Consider the following 19,957-nt stretch of genomic DNA (forward strand, 5'->3'; position numbering starts at 1 on the left):
ATGGCTTTAGACTAGATCTTGTTGGGCAGACTGGATGGACTGTACAGGTCTTTATCTACCGTCATTTACTATGTTACAAACAGGACAATCTGATTAGCTGATAATATGAGCTACACTGGATGGCAAGAGAAGGAGGACCATGACATTTCACAGGTTGCTCAAGAGGCTCCAGTACCGTTCCTACACATTATTTAATGAGCACAATTTAACGCACCAGCTCAGTCCCAGAAACTGACGAAAGATCGTATGGATTTTAAACAGAAGCAGTGAGAGCTCTCCAGCCATAACAGGCATCAGGTTTCACATAACATGCCAGTATTTACCTATTTATTTAATCTGATTTCCCCAAAGTGGGTTGCAATAAATATAGATACATTTAAATACACCACCAGACAAATACATTAAAAGGAATACATCTTACCTGGAGGCCCAGCTGGTCCAGTATCTCCCATCATACCAACACCAGTCACTCCCTTTTCACCTTTAATACCAGGTTCACCTGATATACAAGAAAGTGCAATGAGAAACTCCTTGTGCATACATGGAGAAGGGAAAGTCAGGGCACTGTCTATTGGTCCTTTGCGCATGACTCGGCAGAATGGGGAGGAGGCGGGACAGTCAGGGCACTGTCTATTGGTCCTTTGCGCATGACTCGGCAGAATGGGGAGGAGGCGGGACAGTCAGTATTGGTCCTTTGCGCATGACTCGGCAGAATGGGGAGGAGGCGGGACAGTCAGGGCACTGTCTATTGGTCCTTTGCGCATGACTCTCTTTGAGCAGGGACTGTCTTTCTTCTATGTTTGTGCAGCGCTGCGTATGCCTTGTAGCGCTATAGAAATGCTAAATAGTAGTAGTAGTAGTAGTAGACTCGGCAGAATGGGGAGGAGGCGGGACAGTCAGGGCACTGTCTATTGGTCCTTTGCACATGACTCGGCAGAATGGGGAGGAGGCGGGACAGTCAGTATTGGTCCTTTGCGCATGACTCGGCAGAATGGGGAGGAGGCGGGACAGTCAGGACACTGTCTATTGGTCCTTTGCACATGACTCGGCAGAATGGGGAGGAGGCGGGACAGTCAGTATTGGTCCTTTGCGCATGACTCGGCAGAATGGGGAGGAGGAGGGACAGTCAGGGCACTGCTTATTGTTCCTTTTGATGTGACTCAGCAAAATGAGGACAGTCAGGGCACTGCCTTTTGACATGACAACAGAATGGGGAGCAGAAGGCCATGTCAGATAATATTCTACATACAACAAATGTTTTAGCAAATGTACTGGAAATAAACTAGTGTCCCAAAATATTCCATTTTAGAGGTAAAAGCATCAGAGCAGAAATAGAATTCATTGCCAACAGGAAGGGAGGCCAGGGGTCATTCACTTTGCCTAATTCAAGGGGTACAGCATTAACTTTCATTATAAGCAGGTTCATGCAGCCCAAACTCTAGACACCCAGGGGTTACATCCTTGATATGCGCCCAGGATAAAATGAAAATGAGATACCTCTCATTCCAGGCACTCCTTGTCGCCCTTCACGGCCAATCTGTCCTGGTAGCCCAGGTGCTCCTGGGGAGCCAGGTCGGCCAGGTGCCCCCTCTTTTCCAGGGGGGCCTGGTCTTCCCTGAGTTGAAACCATCTCTACAGGGAGCTGCATTCTGGAGGTGTAATAGGCCATCCTCTCTGCAGGAAGAAATGCAAGACAGTCAGTCTGGAGGAAATTCAGCACAATACTAAATATTCTCTCATTCAAACTTTTAAATTCTTTTGTGCACAGTTTAGCAGAGTGGGTCAGCGAGAAAGTGAGAGACAGAATCGCTGCATCCACCTGCACAGCGATGCCCAGGGCAGCTTCCACCAACCTCAGCAGGAAAGAGGCTGGTGAGGGTTAGCTGGGGACAGAGCAAAGGGCTGGAAGTTGGAACCCAGGAAAGGGGGAGAGAGAGAAAGAGCAGAGGGGCATGGGGAGGAATCTGCGTCATTCGGTAATACTATTTTGTGCATTTTATTATAAATTCGTTATTCAGGTAGTGCTTAATATTCTGTTACTTTAACAAATTGTGTAGAATTTAACAGGAGTTTAAAATACATGAGCAGATTTTAATTTGTTGTGGCAGATTCCACCAGGAGGGGCAGGAGTGAGTTACTAACCATCCAAGACCTTCAATAGCTCCTGTCGGATGAACCTCTTGATTTCATCATAATTAACCACGTCACCCTAAAAAGGGAGGACAAGGGATGAAGGATTCAGAAGTGCGGCCTGGCCAGACCAGTTTGAGTGAGTTTGATTAAACCATTACAATTAAACAATAACATTTATATTCCACTACAAACCATTACTGGATCAGCACAGATTACAAAATATCAATGAATTAGGCCAACAGTAGGACGTTACAACATCAAATAAACCGCATCCAATATACCAAGAAAACATAACTCAAATCTTTCACCAGGTATATAGAAAACAAATGAGTTTTTAACATCTTACGAAATTTCAGATAACCAGAAGTTAATCAAGAGGAAGTGAACAGTTACCTACAGGAGATGCTCCAGTGCTCCAGGTGATAAGTACTGCACAAGAATGAGGACGGGGGGGGGGGGGGGGGGGGGGGGGAGGGAGGACTTCTTATAAATGCTAGGTGGGGCTCGGTGGTGGGAGGCGTGGCTAGTGGTTGGGAGGCGGGGCTAGTGCTGGACAGACTTCTACAGTCTGTGCCCTGAAAATGGCAGATACAAATCAAGGTCAGGTATATATATATATAAAGTAGCACATATGAGTTTATTTTGTGGGCAGACTGGATGGACAGTGCAGGTCTTTCTCTGCCGTCATCTACTATGTTACTAGTTACTAAGCCATTGCCTGTACTGAAACCGTCTCCTGATACTATGGCCATTTCCATGGGATTATCACTCATGAACTGGGATGTTTCTAGCCCTTACCATTGTGCCTGGCATGCCTGGCATTCCTGGGGCTCCAGCAGGGCCTGGAGATCCGGCAGGTCCTCTCTCGCCAGCAACTCCTGGGGGTCCTACAGGGCCCATTGAACCACTCTTGCCTGGTCCTCCTGGCATTCCGGATCTTCCTTTTTCTCCAGCGCTTCCTTTTTCTCCTGGAAGTCCGGGGTCACCCTGAAACAGCAGAGCCAAACTAAAATAATAAATGAACCATAATATAGTATTCGATCAGTTATACACGTATCTCATGGGCCCGCCCATGCTACGCCCTCTTGCACTTAACATGCGAGGCGCTGTTGGCGCACAAGTTATGGAATAGCGTCTAACACTTACACGTGTAATTACCGATCAGTAACAGCAATCACATGCCGACGGGCTAATTATTCTACCACGTTTGCACACAATTGGTGCAAATTTCTAGAACTGCCCTTTATGCAAAATTCCACTCTTATTATTTAACCATTGACATTCTGTTCTTTCAATAACATATTGTACAAAGTGGATCACAATAAAACCAGAAACTCTATCAAACCAGTGTAACATCTTGCTCCACTTCTGTTACAACCCTGTAACTCCTTTTAAGTGAACACACTGACTCCCCAACTGCTTCTTCACCTGTGCAAGATCCTCCTACACGTGCCTTATTACCTGCACCCCCCAACCTCTGTTCATCAGACAACCTGCTGTTCTCCATCCCTCCCTCCCAGTATTCCACCAAGCTGCACAATGTGCCTGGAACAGCCTCCCCGAGGCACCACCAGAAGTGAGGGCACGGGACAGTGGACTGCCGACGGCGCCGGCACATATTTGAAACACGACAGATCGTGTGAAAAATAGGTGTCGTCGCCGTCGGAAGTCCATTTGGGGGAGCAGCCAGTCCCCTGGCGACCCACTTAGCTACGCCTCTGGGCACCATATCATGATTCACTCCTGCCATATTCGCATCCTTAACTGGGTTTGCTATATTAAGTACATGTCCTGAAGCCTCTTCTGTAAGGTCTATGGAGCAGGGACCGTTTTCTGCACAGCACTGCTACAGAAATGACAATTAGTAAGTACGCACCTTCAGCCCAGCTGGTCCAGGGGCTCCGGGGTTTCCTGGTGCTCCCTACGCAGAGACACAGGAAAGGAGATGAAGCAAATGCATTAAGTCATACAGCACAAACTGATTATACAGGATAACAAAATACCAAAACCTAAACCTAACTAGAAAGATCCTGAAAAAGAAGCGAAGGCCTGGCTCTTCTGCCAAGCCTTAACTACTACCCACTCGCTTCCCACACACACTGTAACCTCCACAGTCCCACATACCTTATTAGCTGCAAATATAGAGGTAGATTCAAGAAAGGACCCCAAAAATTAGACCTGAAAAATACGGACTCTAAGCACCGATTCTAAAACAGCAATTCCATGCGAAATTGGCGTCAAAGAATGGAGCATAAGCTGTCACGCGGGCTCCACGCTCTACACCGTCTCAAATATTGGCACCTAAAGTTGACAGTTGCACACGTAAGTGATAATATTCTAAAAGGTACACGCCCCTGTCATGCCCTAGCCACGTCCCTGCCCCACCCCTGCTCTGGCCCTGTCCACTCCCCTGCCACGCCCCATCTGTGCACCTGCCCCCCCCCCGTCCACACCCCCTGTGTAGCTGCACACTCTAGCACATAGGCGCTAAGTTCATAGAATAGCGTCTAAGTACAGTTACGCATAGCTTCAAATTACAGCCAATTAGCACTAATTAGCAACACTTATGGCCTAATTTAACAAGTTAGATGCGCAACTGGAACTATTCTATCATTTTCCTGCGAGTCAGAAGTTTGGGTGCACAACTTCAGAGAATGAGGGGGATAATTCAGCTTCAATCTAATCAGCCATTTCTTTATCCCATCTTATCTGTCTCTTAAGATGTTACATTGCATTGTGCTGGGTTTGTGTCATATCTACGTTACAGGAATGTTCTTCTAATGCTCCATATTGTGCTTTCATTAGTATTCTGCTGACATTTATCACATTACTTATCTGAATGTTCTACTGTGCTGGTTTAACGTACGTACATATGTTTGTTATTAATAACATTTTTTTTGTTACATTTGTACCCCGCGCTTTCCCACTCATGGCAGGCTCAATGCGGCTTACATGGGGCAATGGAGGGTTAAGTGACTTGCCCAGAGTCACAAGGAGCTGCCTGTGCCTGAAGTGGGAATCGAACTCAGTTCCTCAGGACCAAAGTCCACCACCCTAACCACTAGGCCACTCCTCCACTGTTGCTACTCTTTGAGATTCTACATGGAATGTTGCTATTCCACTAGCAACATTCCATGTAGAAGTCGGCCCTTGCAGATCACCAATGTGGCCGCGCAGGCTTCTGCTTCTGTGACTCACAGAAACAGAAGCCTGCGCAGCCTTCTACATGGAATGTTGCTAGTGGAATAGCAACATTCCATGTAGAATCTCCAATAGTAGCAACTTTCCATGTAGAATCTCCAATAGTATCTATTTTATTTTTGTTACATTTGTACCCTGCGCTTTCCCACTCATGGCAGGCTCAATGCGGCTTACATGGGGCAATGGAGGGTTAAGTGACTTGCCCAGAGTCACAAGGAGCTGCCTGTGCCTGAAGTTGCTATTCCACTAGCAACATTCCATGTAGAAGTCGGCCCTTGCAGATCACCAATGTGGCCGCGCAGGCTTCTGCTTCTGTGAGTCTGACATCCTGTGTGCAGGACGTCAGACTCACAGAAACAGAAGCCTGCGCAGCCTTCTACATGGAATGTTGCTAGTGGAATAGCAACATTCCATGTAGAATCTCAAATAGTAGCAACATTCCATGTAGAATCTTCAATAGTAGCAACATTCCATGTAGAATCTCCAATAGTATCTATTTTATTTTTGTTACATTTGTACTCTGCGCTTTCCCACTCATGGCAGGCTCAATGCGGCTTACATGGGGCAATGGAGGGTTAAGTGACTTGCCCAGAGTCACAAGGAGCTGCCTGTGCCTGAAGTGGGAATTGAACTCAGTTCCTCACTTCCCCAGGACCAAAGTCCACCACCCTAACCACTAGGCCACTCCTCCACTCCACTTAGTATTCTGCTGACATTTATCACATTACTTATCTGAATGTTCTACTGTGCTGGTTTAACGTACATTTGTTTGTTATTAATAGCATTTAATTTGTTTATTTCCAGATTATCTCATTGTTTGAACTCTGTTTTATGCTGATGTGAGGTCATTTTATTAGTGTTATGCTGTTAATACAAAGTAAGTTGTTTATATCAAGGTGTCCTGTTGCACACTGCCTTGAGTGGTTCGTGAATCTTAATAAATTAATTACCTCTTTGCCACTGGGGCCATCTGCACCCATCTCCCCCTGCAAAACACAACACAGAGCTTACTAACATAAAACAGTGATAAAGTTAATTCACAGACACCCTATTAGTCCATTCTTCAGTTTTGGGTAGATTAGTTACAACTTTCTCCCCCCCCCCCCCCCCACCACACTAGTCTCGATCAGAATTTATTTGTTACATTTGTAGCCCACATTTTCCCACCTATTTGTAGGCTCAATGTGGCTTACGTAGTACCGGAGAGGCGTTTGCAGACTCCGGTGAGAACAAATACAAAGTGATGTAGTGGTCAGATAAAGTTCAAGTGGCATAGCCACATTAGGGAAACATACAATGGAAGAGTTGAGTTTTGTCCATTACATACTTTAGTTTTGTTGTGTTGCAGGGATTAGGCAGGAATTGTGCTCTGAATGGGCTAGTTGTCTCTAATTGGGTGGGTGTCTCACTCGGGTGTCTGGCTACAGAAGTAAGAATGACCACCTCTCTTGTTTAAAATATTGTAAACCAGTGGCATAGCCACAGGTGGGCCTGGGTGGGCCCAGGCCCATCCAACAGTAGCACATGGTAATGAAAATGCTGCTCTCCACAATACTGGCACCTTCGCATGCTCAGTTTTCAGCGCATGCCTGCTGCAGACTACCAAGGTGGAGACTGGAGAGAAGCATTTTCCCACCAGCTGAGATATTTTTTTGATGTGGGGGTGGGGGAGAGAACATTTGGTACCCACCCACTTCTTGCCTAGGCCCACCCAAAATCTGCTGTCTGGCTACGCCCCTGTTGTAAACTGCAGAGCAGCCAACTTATCCATTTCAGGAGGGAGATTTTTCACCTGGTCCTGCTTTTAAATTACATCCCAAAGCAATGTAGTGTTTGAAATGCATGAGTCTATCTATTGTAATGAGTGCTGCAAGTCCCAGGATGAGGTTGGCAGAAATCCAGGACCAGCCAAAAAAGGTCTCCCTCCTGGAGTGGGTAACTTGGCAGCTCTGAAACTGGCTGATCAAATAAACTGATCCCATCGAGCCTCAGCTGTCCTACGAACCCGCCAGAATTCTGCTAGAAGCGCAGGCCCTCACCCGTTCTGGTTAGAGCTGTTCCAGCCTTTGTCATCTTCAGCTTTGATTTTTACAAGATGTCCAGCTTCTCCTCTGCATCTTTCAACCCAGTGTTGTAGTGATCCCGACAGCCACCAAAATTAGTCAGACTGTCTAAAAAATGTCAGCTCCCCGTGCTTATTGAAGTTTGTGTTTTAAGCATAGTCTCTCCATAGCCTAAGAGGGTGATTTTAAGCTAGTCACGCTTTCCAAAAATTCTAGGACTAGGGGGCCTGCGATGAAACTACAGTGTAGTAAATTTAAAACAAATAGGATAAACCTTTTCTTCACCCAACGCATAATTAAACTCTGGAATTCGTTGCCGGAGAACGTAGTGAAGGCGGTTAACTTGGCAGAGTTTAAAAAGGGGTTGGACGGTTTCCTAAAGGACAAGTCCATAGACCGCTACTAAATGGACTTGGGAAAAATCCACAATTCCGGGAATAACTTGTATAAAATGTTTGTATGTTTGGGTAGCTTGCCAGGTGCCCTTGGCCTGGATTGGCCGCTGTCGGGGACAGGATGCTGGGCTCGATGGACTTTTCTTCTTTTCCCAGTGTGGCATTACTTATGGATTTCTGTACGTCCAAAGCCTAGCCAAAAGGTTTCCCTCCAGGAAAGCAGCTCTTCCAATGAAATCATAACACTGCTGTTCAGTTGTAATCACTGCTCTGTGACTAGAATCAGGCCCTATCATTTCTATAGCGCTATCAGATGTACGTAGCGCTGTACACATTATATGCAGGTACTTTTACTATTCCTAAAGGGCTCACAATCTAAGTTTTTGTACCTTGGGCAATGAAGGGAGCTGCACTGGGAACTGAACCCAGGTTGCCAGGATCAACGCTCACTACACTGACCATTAGGCTACTCCTCCACTCCGCAATGCTTTGGGATGTAAATTCAAAAACCAAGATTGGCCAAAAAGTCTCCCTACTAGAATGGGCAACTTGGAAACTCTGCTACAACCTGAAAGGAAATCTAGGCCTGGAGAAACTCCTTTCCTGAATCAGATTCAGAACCAGAGCTACATCTGAAGAGAAGACACCACAATCCCTAGTCATCAACCACTGGGAATCCTGGTATCGGCAGTGCTTTTTTTGAGGGGGTACTCGGGGGTACTGAGTACCGGCACCTTTTCCAGTGTCTGCTAAAATTGACCCACGAAGCACAAGTTTTAATGAAAGAGCTCAGGCTCTACACACCAATTCTGCCTTGTCATAGATTCTGTGACTGGTTGCAGGGGGCCTGGCTATTGTGGGGTGAGTCCCTCAGTGATCACCCAACCCCTGAAGGGTGGCCTGGCATTTGAGTACCGGCACCCTTTCTGCTAGAAAAATTGCACTGGGTATCGGTGAACAATATTCACAGATTTATAACCCAGATTACACGCTCAGGGGTTGGTTGGAGAACACACAGGCTGGTGCATTAACTCTTCAAACCTTTAAGAAAAGGTTTTAAAAAGAAACAAACCAGGCCATGTCTCTGGATTTAGTGCATTTTGCAAGTTTGATTTCTCCTGTATCAGATCAGGAATATAAATGTCAGCACCATCCAGCAGATTAAACCTCAATCAGTCAAGGGTAGGTTTAAGCGGAACCTAATACTTTCTTATACTCGTGTTGAAAAGCTCCAGAAAGCTTGGCCATGCTATGGACACTGGCCCCCAGTGCTGGTCAGATATGGTGTGAAAGGCCTAGAAGGACAGAACCCTGAAGAGTACCTTGTGCCCACCTTCCCCGATGCTTCAACTTACCACAGGTCCTGGATGCCCTGGGGATCCAGGCTCGCCAGGAAGGCCCAGATGGCCTCTTTCTCCCGGAGTGCCTCGCTCGCCTTTCATTCCCTATAGAAGAACAACAATTAAAGACTCTTTAAAATTTAAGGGCTTGCAAACATTATACTAGCACTGAAAATGGATGGTTCTCCTTTAATCTTTCTTTGTTCACCTCTGTTGCAATATTGGGAAGGGGCTTGTTGGATTGTTGGTTCTGGACTTGATTTGTAATTCTTAACAATATGTTACCGCTAGGTGTAAGAGTCAAACATCTGCAGGCTTTATTGTCAACTATGATCATTTTCAATTTAAAAAAAAAAATTTTTTTTTAAATTGAAGGCTTGGAACTGGGGTCCAGTTCAGCCCTCAGGCTGGGAGAGTTGCAGATTCTATAGTTTGTGGAGCTTTGGAGTCACAGAAGAATGTAATCACAGATACTCAGGGGTTACTTTTCTGATGAATGGCACAGTCTCTCATATGGAACATTAAAGTGGCCTGTCCAGGACACAAGGACATGAATCCTCTAACCTTTTTGAGAGCCAATGCCTAGCTGATTGGCTCCGATTGCCACATCTGGCTGTAGAATAATGGAAATTCAGCAGATCAGGAGCAGGTTGTGTACTCACCATGCCAGACGGTCCAACTGGTCCGGGCAGCCCAGGGCTTCCTGGAGGGCCCTGAGACAGAAGAAACACTGTGAAGATCATGGAGCAGTATCTATGCATAGAAAGGCTACTGTTGCAGAGCAGTGTAAACATGTACTCATTAGCTATGCTGGCCAGAGGTGCTCTGGGGGAGGGAGGCCTTGTCATTGTTTGCAGGGGGAGTGTAGCCGTGTGGGGTGGGCTGGGGTTGAAAGAGTAAGACTGCTGGGGTGGGAGGACCAGATGTGAGTGGTAGCATAGGAACTGGTTCTGTGGGTGCTTGAGCACCCCCAATATTGAGAACATTCCTTGTATATGTCCACTGGGCTTAGCACCCCCAATAATTTTGAAAAGTTGGCTCCCATGAGTGGTAGGGTCAGGCTGGGAAGAGGTGACTTAGCGGAGACAAGGAGACTGAACCAACTCCTTCAAAGAATTTCATTGGTCATCAGCAAATCTTATCTAGTACAGAGCAGAACCAACCCCATTCTCCAAACCTGGTGAAAAGTTAAGTCAGAAGTGCTTAAGGTGCTCCTGTACTGTGTCTTATAGCACCACCTACTGGAGGAGTCGGGGACTACAGGAGGATTGAACCCCCATATAGCCAGCGTTCCTGTACCATGACTTACAGCACCTCCTGCTGGGAGAGGCTGGGACTGCGGGCACTGTGAGCTCCCTTATAGCCAGTGCTCCTGTACCATTCCTCTTTCTGCTGGAGAGGTTGGAACTCCAGGAGTTATATCTCTCAGTCAGGACTGTTGAGTTCCTGAGCTCACATAAAAGGTGGTGAAGTTAGTCTAAGACATGGGGATAAAATGCCCAGTGACACCAGCTCTACAACAGAATAATGACAGATGTCACTTACGGTTGATCCTGGAGAACCAATACGCCCTTGTGGCCCCATGGGACCAGGATCACCCTATAAAAAAAGAGAAAGGAAACACCTAATTCACCGACAGTCTTTTACGCAATAAAATTCTTCTCATTTATTGCGGTGGGGCCAATTACAGCTATGCATTACAGCTCAGTGCACAGTTTCCTTGTTGCTCTAGAAAGCTGCAAACAAACAGGACGTGAAATGTATTTGTTTTGTGGGTCCACAAATTTCATAATTCCCAGAGTCGATGGTCACTTGCTCCAATTTATAAACTAAAAAGCTGGAGTTAGCGCCCCCCAATCATGGGCTGCTGCACATTCAGAGGCTGATTTAGAGAGGGTTCTCTGTGGGTAAACATGTCCATGTGATGCCATTTCACTTCCTTTTACCCAAGACTGGAGCCGAGGCAGATGCATGAGTTTGCTGTTTCAAAATTATGTGAGTAACCTTTCTCACAATGTTTGTGCTATTAAATAGCAGGTGTAAATGTATGTGTGCATTTTGCTAGTTAATTTTCAAATGAAAAGTAAACCCAACCTTTCTCTTTAAAATCTGGTGTCACTTATCCATATTTGCTGCACACGATTTATAAATTGCTTTCCTGATATCAGAAACCGCTCAAGGGGGTGTGCATAAGAACATAAATTAAAAGTGATTATGATACGGACAGATTACTTTTTCTAAGGCCCTTTACAAAATTATCCACTATCATGCTGCAGCCTCACCTCTGCTCCTGCTCGTCCTGGGTTCCCGGGGGGGCCTGGGGGGCCACAGTCTCCCTGCAACATAAGACACTGATTTTAACAGAGAGACTAATCAAGGTGGGTGGGGTAGATGGCATGGTTCATCTAAGCAGGGAGGGATCGAATAACAAATCATTCGCCAGGGAGTTCATGGACACAGCCTCCACTTCCAGGATCCGTACAGTGTGAGGGGTCCGGGCACTGTGACAGAGCAGGGCTACCACATCGCTAGCCAAGCTGGGCTTGCTGGAACAAGGTGCAATCTCCCTAGTCCTGCCGAGCTCTCGCCCTTTCCTGTCTTGTCACTGACCTCATGAATACAGGGTAGGAAGGGGTTTCTGTCCCCGACTCTTCTGGGGTCTGAGTGTGAGCAAGATATGCCCATCTCTTACCTTTAGACCTGGAAGCCCAGGGTGGCCTGTTTTCCCTTTGAAGCCCTACAAAAAAGAAGCAACAAATATAAGCAGCAAATTGGAGAAGAGAATTGTCCCAATGTGCTATCGGCTTCCATCCAGTCTCACCCCCTCAGCAAATCCCTGGCTTCTGAAGCCAGGGCAGCAGTGGTGCTTATTTCAAATGAGCATAAGCCGGCATGCCAATATTTATCTCAATTCCAATTTTACAAAGCCAATAGATACACGCTAAGGGGCGTGGTTTGGGCAGCACAGGGAGGGCCTAACAAATGAACCTTTATTCCCCATTTCAGAATAGAATGGACGTCTATGTCCTAACAGCTCGAAGCTGAGATTTACACCTGTGTAGATAATAAACACAGTTATGCACCCTGGAGTAGAGTCAAAGGGCAAAGGCCATAAATTGTGAGGCCCAGGAACTTATGATCTGATATCCTTACAGGCAAACAGGCCTGGGAAAGGAGGAAGCATAAACAAACATGAGAATGTGGTCTAGCAGGTGAGGGAAACCAGATAGTTTTGAAAGAAGACCAGATGATCCCTAGTAAGATAACTTGCTGAAGACTTATAAATCATTGTTAAATACAAGTGTATAAAAATAGCTGTTTCAGTTCAGTATGTTGGCGTGATAGATACAGAAAGCATATGTATGCAGTAGTTCTATCCTCCCACGAGAAAATATTAATTGTATCAATACTTGGTAAGTAAATAAATTATTTTTCTCATAAGCGGCAGCCTCGGTCTTTTATCTCTGCAAATTGTGGGTAACTGGTATATGAAGATTTGGAGAGGTGATAAAAAGACCTAAAATATTTAACACCCGCTACCTAGGATATCCAGGTTCCAGAAAAGTTCATCTTCTGAGCAGTGCTTCACTGGAGGTATTAGGGGAAGTCACCCCCTTAATCTCCCAATCACTGGTGTTCCCCTCCCCCTAAAGCTAAACTGGCAAGGGATACTGGGCTCTGTGACAATCACATGTAGCGTAAGTGTAACAATCACTATTGTCACTATTACAGTATTTGGTGCTCCTAAAGGATACACAGTACTAGTGACAATAGTGATTGTTACACTTACTCACGCTATATGTGATTATGCTGTTTGGAGATATTCACCAGAATCCTGGACTCCTGACACAGGCATCGCTGAAACACAGTTTGTGTCACCTTGAACTGAGTAATGATATTTGGAATAAAGTGACTTGATTTCAGTGGAAGTTGCGTTTGGTTGATCTCTTGCACTTAGAAACATCGTCTTGGCTTTAAAGCATCTCCAGTTCACCATTTCTTTTGGTTAATCCTACTCCCCTTTTTTTGTCAGTCCATGCATTTTAGAACAGGATCTATGTCAACACATCCTGTCCTAGATTTCTAGCAGCAATGGCAGTGGAACACTTTTTTGTTTGGGGGTACCCAATTGTTGCCACCTATGGCATCCGACATATCTCTCCTTTCCTCTGTCCCTCTCAACCCCCCATGGTGTCAAGTATTTCTCTCCTTCCTTATTCTCTGCCCCCCCCATCTTATCCAGCATCTCTCCCTCCCCCATAGTCTGCAGCACCTTCCCTCTCTCTCAACCCCCATGGTCTCCAGCATCTCTCTGCTTCCCTCCCCCTCCTCTCTTCAGCACCTCTCTCCTTCTATCCCCCTTCAGTATCTCTCCCCTTCTACTCCTCCATGTCTATGATGTCCAGCATCCCACCCACTCCATGGTCTATAGCATCTCTCTTCTTCCATCCCTCTCAACTCCCATGGTCTGCAGCATCTCTCTACTCCCCTGCTCTTCAACATCTCTCTCCTTCTTTCCCCTTTCAGCATCTGTCTCCTTTCCTCCCCCTAGTCCCCACCTGTGATATCCAACATTGTACCACTCTCCATGCTTCCCTGGGGTGGCAACTTTATAAGCTACATTGGAGACATCACATGGCTGGCCCGATTCAGGGCCTTCAGATGCTCAAGGCCTGCTGGCTTCTGTCTCCTCTAAACACATCTTGTTTCAGAGGGGACAGAAACCAGCTGGTCAGCCTTGAGCATGCGCAGATGCAAGAGAAGAAAGGCCTCATGGGGAGAGAAGGGTAGCAAATGTTGGGGGTGCCATGGCACTTTTGGCTGTCCTTGTTCCGGGGCCTATGACTGGCAGAACTTGAGATGTCCTGACCTAGACGTCTCAGTTCCGATTTGAATGTCCTTTCTAAAATGCTGCTCAGTATTGTGATGTTGTCAGGTAAAAACTTCAACAGCAACAAATTCAGTCCAAATAAAACATCAAAAACTTACTGTTGGACCGATCATCCCAGGGGGACCAGCAAGGCCTGGCTCACCCTGAAAATGACACAGAGAAATGTGTTAAAGCCACAAATAGAACAGACCCAAAGATATGCCATTCCTTAGCCATGCAGAGCACCCTGATGCTCCTGTTCCTTGCTCTCAGCCCTCAGAGCGAGATTCTCCTGGACCACTCTCATTCTCTGCCATGTACCCTGCCAGTCTCTTGTCTGTTCCTTACCCTCTGGCCTGGTTTGCCATCCTTCCCATCCAGACCCTCAATGCCAGTTGGTCCCTGCAGTAACACAAATCAAGAAAACAGAATTTGTTCAATATTCTGAAACTGATATGGCTGGCTAAGGAGGAAAGGTATCAACATGGGCTACCATTAAGACACCTTATTTTACTACAAGTCCTGCTATTTTAGCACAGGGTCTCATTGCATAAAATGGCACCTGTATTAAAAAAAGCATGTTAATGGCAAAATAAGACATCTTAACATGTTAATAACTTCTGATAACCAGAGCTGATATTATGATGTCACGCCTCATTCCACCAATAAGAGCCAACCTCATCAGTGATGTCACAATGGCTTGATTGCCCTAGACTTGGCTCACTTTTATTACATATAGCAGTGATTTAGCCAGAGCTGATATTGTGATGTCATAATGCCTCATTCCACCAATAAGAGCCAACCTCATCAGTGATGTCACAATGGCTTGATTGCCCTAGACTTGGCTCACTTTTATTACATATAGCAGTGATTTAGCCAGAGCTGATATTGTGATGTCATAATGCCTCATTCCACCAATAAGAGCCAACCTCATCAGTGATGTCACAATGGCTTGATTGTCCTATACTTGGCTCACTTGTTTTACATACAGCAGTGATTTCCATTTCTAGAGATATTTCTTTTTTTCTTTAATTAAAGGGGGGGATGTATCAACATGGGCCACCTTAAAGACCTGCTATTTTACTGTTAACCTCAGTTATTAGTAAGTAAGAATCAGTGCATAAAATAGGACCTGTGGTAAAACAACATGTTTTAATGGTAGCCCAAGTTGATAACTTCCCCTTAAGACTCATGGTTCTCTCTGTCAGAAATGTCCCAGGTACACCAGAAATAATGAAAAGGGGAGTAAAGCTGATCAGTTTGAGGGTCAGTGAGTTCTGTAATTTTGTCGTTCTTCATCACAGCCAATCCCTAAAATTGTGGTGAGGAAGGTCACTTTTACCCTTTCTTCCTCATTAGCCCAGGGCTGGAGAGCAGAAATACTGAAACATATCGGTAAATTTCATGCATTAGGGTAGTAGAGATGAACAGATTCGGAGCAATTTCCACATATAAGGAGCTCTTTTCCAATATACATCATTTATCTGAAAAGTGCCTGCCTGGGTTCTTGCATTTCCAGGATATGTGCACTTTGACCTGCATTTTGTGGAAGGTGTTCCCAGGGGCAGGGTCAAAGCAATGTGTGGGGACACGCGGGGGAGAGGGGTGGGGGTAAGCATGAGACTATGAGTGTGCAACGTGCTGATTAAGTAATGCTGAGCATCCTGCAGTGCAATTTGTGTTAATAACTACATGGGGTTTTTCTTGTTCACTTTAACAAGGAAATAACACGTGTTCACTTTCACATGTGCGTATTAGTTTTTTTTTTTTTTTATTTGTACCCCGCGCTTTCCCACTCATGGCAGGCTCAATGCGGCTTAGGTACTTATTTGTATCTGGGGCAATGGAGGGTTAAGTGACTTGCCCAGAGTCACAAGGAGCTGCCTGTGCCTGCAGTGGGAATTGAACCCAGTTCCCCAGGACCAAAGTCCACCACTCTAACCACAGAGAGAGCAGGTGCCATGTCTGCAGAACTTTTCCCTTTGGCAATTTTAAAAGCAAACGCGTACGCACATCTTCCCCTGAAAACTGCGGCAACGTTCACAGATAAACAAACTCTGCAGCAGCGCAGACAGTGGGAAAACAATGGCAACATAGAAGTCAACTTTTCAAAATTATTGGGGGGTGTTAAACCCAATGGAAATAACCTTTTCTCTGGACATAGTCAAAGAGTTTGTTCAATTTTGGGTGTGCTCAAGCACTGAAAGCATCCACCAAGCTTCCCCAAATACTCACTTGTATGCCGGGAGGTCCGGGTGATCCGGGGGGCCCGGAAAGGCCTGGAGACCCTCGCATTCCCTCGCTGCCCTGTAAAGAGAAAGATCAGATGAACTGGGTCTGTAAACCAGTAAGACATTCCTATCTGCCCTCCCCAAACCTCTTGGGAATGAGAGGTTGGTAACTAGTGCTTGTAATCTGGAGTTATGGAAATCTGTCCTGAGAGAGAGAAAATGGAAGGACTTCACATGACAAAAGGAAGAGATCTGTAACTTCCCTCCCACAATATTTAGGGGCAATCCGGGGACTGCGCGCTCTCGTACTAGGCAGATGGAGGGGTCGTCACTATTCTTGTTATTGATGTGTTAGGACAAATTGCGTTGTTCACATGGTAAAAGGGAAAGACAGTTACCTTGTACACGAGTAACAAATCACAAATTATGGTGCCTGCCACCTGTATGACAGTTTTTTGGCAGAATATTAGCAGAATGCTTGATCACCAACTTCCCCAGTTATCTTTACCCCCCTGGCTAAGTCCAGGTACTCATTTATCAACTGAAAGTGGATGGATGGGGCTGCCTGACAGAAATCACAGTATGGGATTATTTCAAACTCAGATCCTGATTGTATGCATGGAGCGGGGAGAATTTGGAAGCTGCAATTCTCACGTCAGGCAGCAAGGGGCAGAAGAACCTCAGAAATACAAGAGAAAGGCACTGAGATTGGGGCTATCTGTGAAGGACACAGAGGATGTGGTGCTTCAAAATCAGGTCACTGAGCCACTGGGGATGGTTTGTCCTGCGAGGACAAAGGCGTCTTTCCCAAAGCTGCCACTGGGGACATGGCGGAGTGTATGTGATACCTTGTGCTCTGTAGAGGTATCTGGGGATTACACACCCCAGAGTCAGTGGTGGATTCTAAGCACAGTGTGAACTGATACAGCTTCTCCCCCACCCTACCCTTCCTCTGATATAACAAGGCTTCAAGATCAGCAATCCACAGCCTCAGGAGCACTCTGGGCCAACTTTCTGGGTAATGAGCCAGAGGGACCTTCAGAGAACTCTGGAATGTAACTCCCAAATCTCTAGACTTTAGAGATATGAGGTGGAGGCCCTGCAACTGTTGAGACTAGATGAGAATTAATGCACCCTATCCAAATATTAAGGCCCTTTCTTATTTCATTTCCAGAAGGAACAAATTCAAGCAGAAGACAGATAAACCATCCCCATTGCCCACGGCAGCTCTGCTCACCTTTTCAGCTGGAGGTCCAGGAGGACCTGGCGAACCAAGTTTTCCTGGGAAGCCAGGTGGTCCCTGTAAAGAGATGGAGTGAGAAACCCCAGTTAGCCCTCTGCGCCTCAGTGCCAGAAGTTCAAATGAAGGGCCCCATGCAAAATATTGCAAAGGCTCCTGAAAGAAACAGGGATAGGGGAGGGGCTATACGTGGAGCCCCTCCTTCTTTTGGTCCAGTTAATTTTACCTGGACGCAGTCTCATAGACTCCCCCACCCCCACCCCAAATCACATCGTGCATGAAAATCTCTTCTTAGTGCATTTAAAAGGAAGAGGTTGAAAATCCATTTAGACAGCTTCAGTCATTCTGTCTGTGTGACTCCTTGTTTTATTTGCAAAGATCTTGACTAAACCTTAGAAAATCTACTCCATAGAGTCTCTTCTAAAACACCTGAAAGGCTGCAGTCTCACCTAAGGCTTGTCTCTAATGCACAGTCTCTTGGGAAGGCTTGCTGACATGGCTGTAACCATGTCGGTACTTTCCTTGCACAACGCTCAGTGCAAGTGAGAATTTTTGTTATTACTCCAGCATTCTGCATCATACTTACAGGTGATCCCGGGAACCCTGGCTGTCCCTGAAATCCCTGAGGAAGAAAACAGAAACCAAACATTATTTCTCTCCCCCTGTTTCCTTTCCGTCATTGATTTATTTCATTAAAAAATATTTATAGTTGGCCAGTGGGTTTTTTTTCATCAGTGAATTATAATTGTTAAACATAGAACATGATCTCAAACAGAACGAAACAATACAGCAGAGAGAATCACAAAAAAAAAAAAAAAAAAAGCCAAAGCCTCTGACTGCACATTTCTGAATAAGGTCAATTGGCTGAGCATACAGCAGGTAATTTCATAGTCTGGTCCCCAGGGCCGAGTCAGGAAATGGAACCAATTTTATAAAGACACTAGTGGAACCATTTACTCAACAATGAAACGGGCCCTAGGAAGGCTGTCATGTAAGCTTTTTTTTTTTCTCTCTCCCCTGCCCTCCCCTCCATGTCCAGCGATTCTTCCCTCCCCTTCCCTCCATGTCCAGCGATTCTCCTCTTCCCTGCCCTCCCGTCCGTATCCCGCGATTCTCTCCTCTACTGTCCTCCCATCCCATCCATGTCCATCAATTCTCCTCTGCCCTGCCCTCCCCTTCCCTTCCTCCCCTGGATGTCCTGCGATTCTCTCCTCCCCTCGATTTGTACCTGAACATTCTCTGGCTGGCTGGCGCTGGCTTCCGTTCCGTTCGTAACATCCCTCCTGACGTCAGCTCGCCTCCAGCGTTCCCTTCCCTCTCACTGTTCCGCCCTCTGACGCCATTACGTCTTGACGCGAGGGCGGGACAGTGAGGGGGAATGGAACGCTGGAGGCTGGCTGACGTCAGGAGATGTTACGAACCCAGGCAGCCAGACATGGAACGTTGGAGGTGCAAATTATTATATAGGAAGAGAGTCGCATGCGTCTTAACAGAACCATCCTCAAGGACACAGAGTTACACCTGATCATGTAAATGTACCTACAGGTGTACCCACCCATAGAAAACACATATGTACATCACAAGTCCATGCTAGCCCTCCCAAATCACACCCCTGGGTGCCTGCACATATATAAAATGCACATGTACATCACAAGTGACCGTTTTGCTTCCCATACAGAGCTGTACAATTGTATGAAAAGTGCTCACACACAAGCTGCCATTACATTCAGGCGATGTTCAGCATTTCCCTGTCCCTGGTGGGTTTACACTGTGAGCCTGTACCTGAGGTAATGGAAGGGTAAGTGATGCTGCAGTGGAATTTGAATCGGACCTCCCTAGTTCAGTCTTCTACTCATGAAGAATAATGCTTCATATAGTTTCCCCCACAGAACCTGCTCCTAATAAAAAGCTACATTCTGCTTTCCAAACTATAAGTTTTCTCATGGCAGATCAGGCTGTATTACAGGAGCAGCGGGGGGGGGGGGGGGGGGGGGGGGGGGGGGGGGGGGGAAACAAACCACAAGCTAGCATTTCTGTGAGTCAGTGGAAGAGCTATAAAAATATATTGGCTAAACCAGAGAGTATAAAGTGGTCTAACGTGACAGAACAAAATCTCGTAAGGTTCTAAAAGCAAAAAGTACCAGGTTTCAATCTCACACTCCATCTGAAAGGGATCCAATGTAGTATAATATGATCAATCAAACGAAATTCTCTGCCCAAGCTGTACAAACTCCAGATTCTCACTCAGAATTTGCACTTTGGAACCCACAGTTCTAAGATCTTGTGCTCCCCAGCTCAGCACCTGCACACGGATCTCCCTCTCACCCCTGTTCTCATATGATGCGCTCTGTGCGCAGGTCTTCGCAGGGTGCTGGAGATTCCACCCAGGCCTCACCTGATCTCCTTTCTCGCCAGAGTTTCCCGTTGCTCCTCGCTCTCCCCGTGGCCCCTGTTGCAAATACAGAAGGGAAAAGATGAACGTCA

At 46.1% G+C, this 19,957-nt stretch overlaps 1 protein-coding gene across 4 annotated transcripts in view; it reads right to left on the minus strand.

Moving 5' to 3' along the window:
* LOC115479511 (collagen alpha-1(XVI) chain-like) overlaps positions 1 to 19,957 on the minus strand; it is a 136,160-nt gene that overhangs the window by 955 nt on the left and 115,248 nt on the right. For all 4 annotated transcript variants that reach the window (XM_030217456.1, XM_030217455.1, XM_030217454.1 and 1 more), the window contains 17 exons: positions 19,869 to 19,922; positions 18,060 to 18,095; positions 17,471 to 17,533; positions 16,238 to 16,309; positions 14,351 to 14,404; positions 14,122 to 14,166; positions 11,825 to 11,869; positions 11,415 to 11,468; positions 10,678 to 10,731; positions 9,795 to 9,845; positions 9,148 to 9,237; positions 6,285 to 6,320; positions 4,010 to 4,054; positions 2,932 to 3,120; positions 2,143 to 2,209; positions 1,498 to 1,674; positions 422 to 499 (listed from right to left, as the gene is read on the minus strand). In XM_030217456.1, coding sequence (XP_030073316.1) covers positions 422 to 499; positions 1,498 to 1,674; positions 2,143 to 2,209; positions 2,932 to 3,120; positions 4,010 to 4,054; positions 6,285 to 6,320; positions 9,148 to 9,237; positions 9,795 to 9,845; positions 10,678 to 10,731; positions 11,415 to 11,468; positions 11,825 to 11,869; positions 14,122 to 14,166; positions 14,351 to 14,404; positions 16,238 to 16,309; positions 17,471 to 17,533; positions 18,060 to 18,095; positions 19,869 to 19,922 — 1,210 coding nt within the window. The remainder of the gene's footprint in view (positions 1 to 421; positions 500 to 1,497; positions 1,675 to 2,142; positions 2,210 to 2,931; positions 3,121 to 4,009; positions 4,055 to 6,284; positions 6,321 to 9,147; positions 9,238 to 9,794; positions 9,846 to 10,677; positions 10,732 to 11,414; positions 11,469 to 11,824; positions 11,870 to 14,121; positions 14,167 to 14,350; positions 14,405 to 16,237; positions 16,310 to 17,470; positions 17,534 to 18,059; positions 18,096 to 19,868; positions 19,923 to 19,957) is intronic.

This window comes from Microcaecilia unicolor, chromosome 11, assembly GCF_901765095.1.
Source record: "Microcaecilia unicolor chromosome 11, aMicUni1.1, whole genome shotgun sequence".
Lineage (NCBI taxonomy): Eukaryota > Metazoa > Chordata > Amphibia > Gymnophiona > Siphonopidae > Microcaecilia > Microcaecilia unicolor.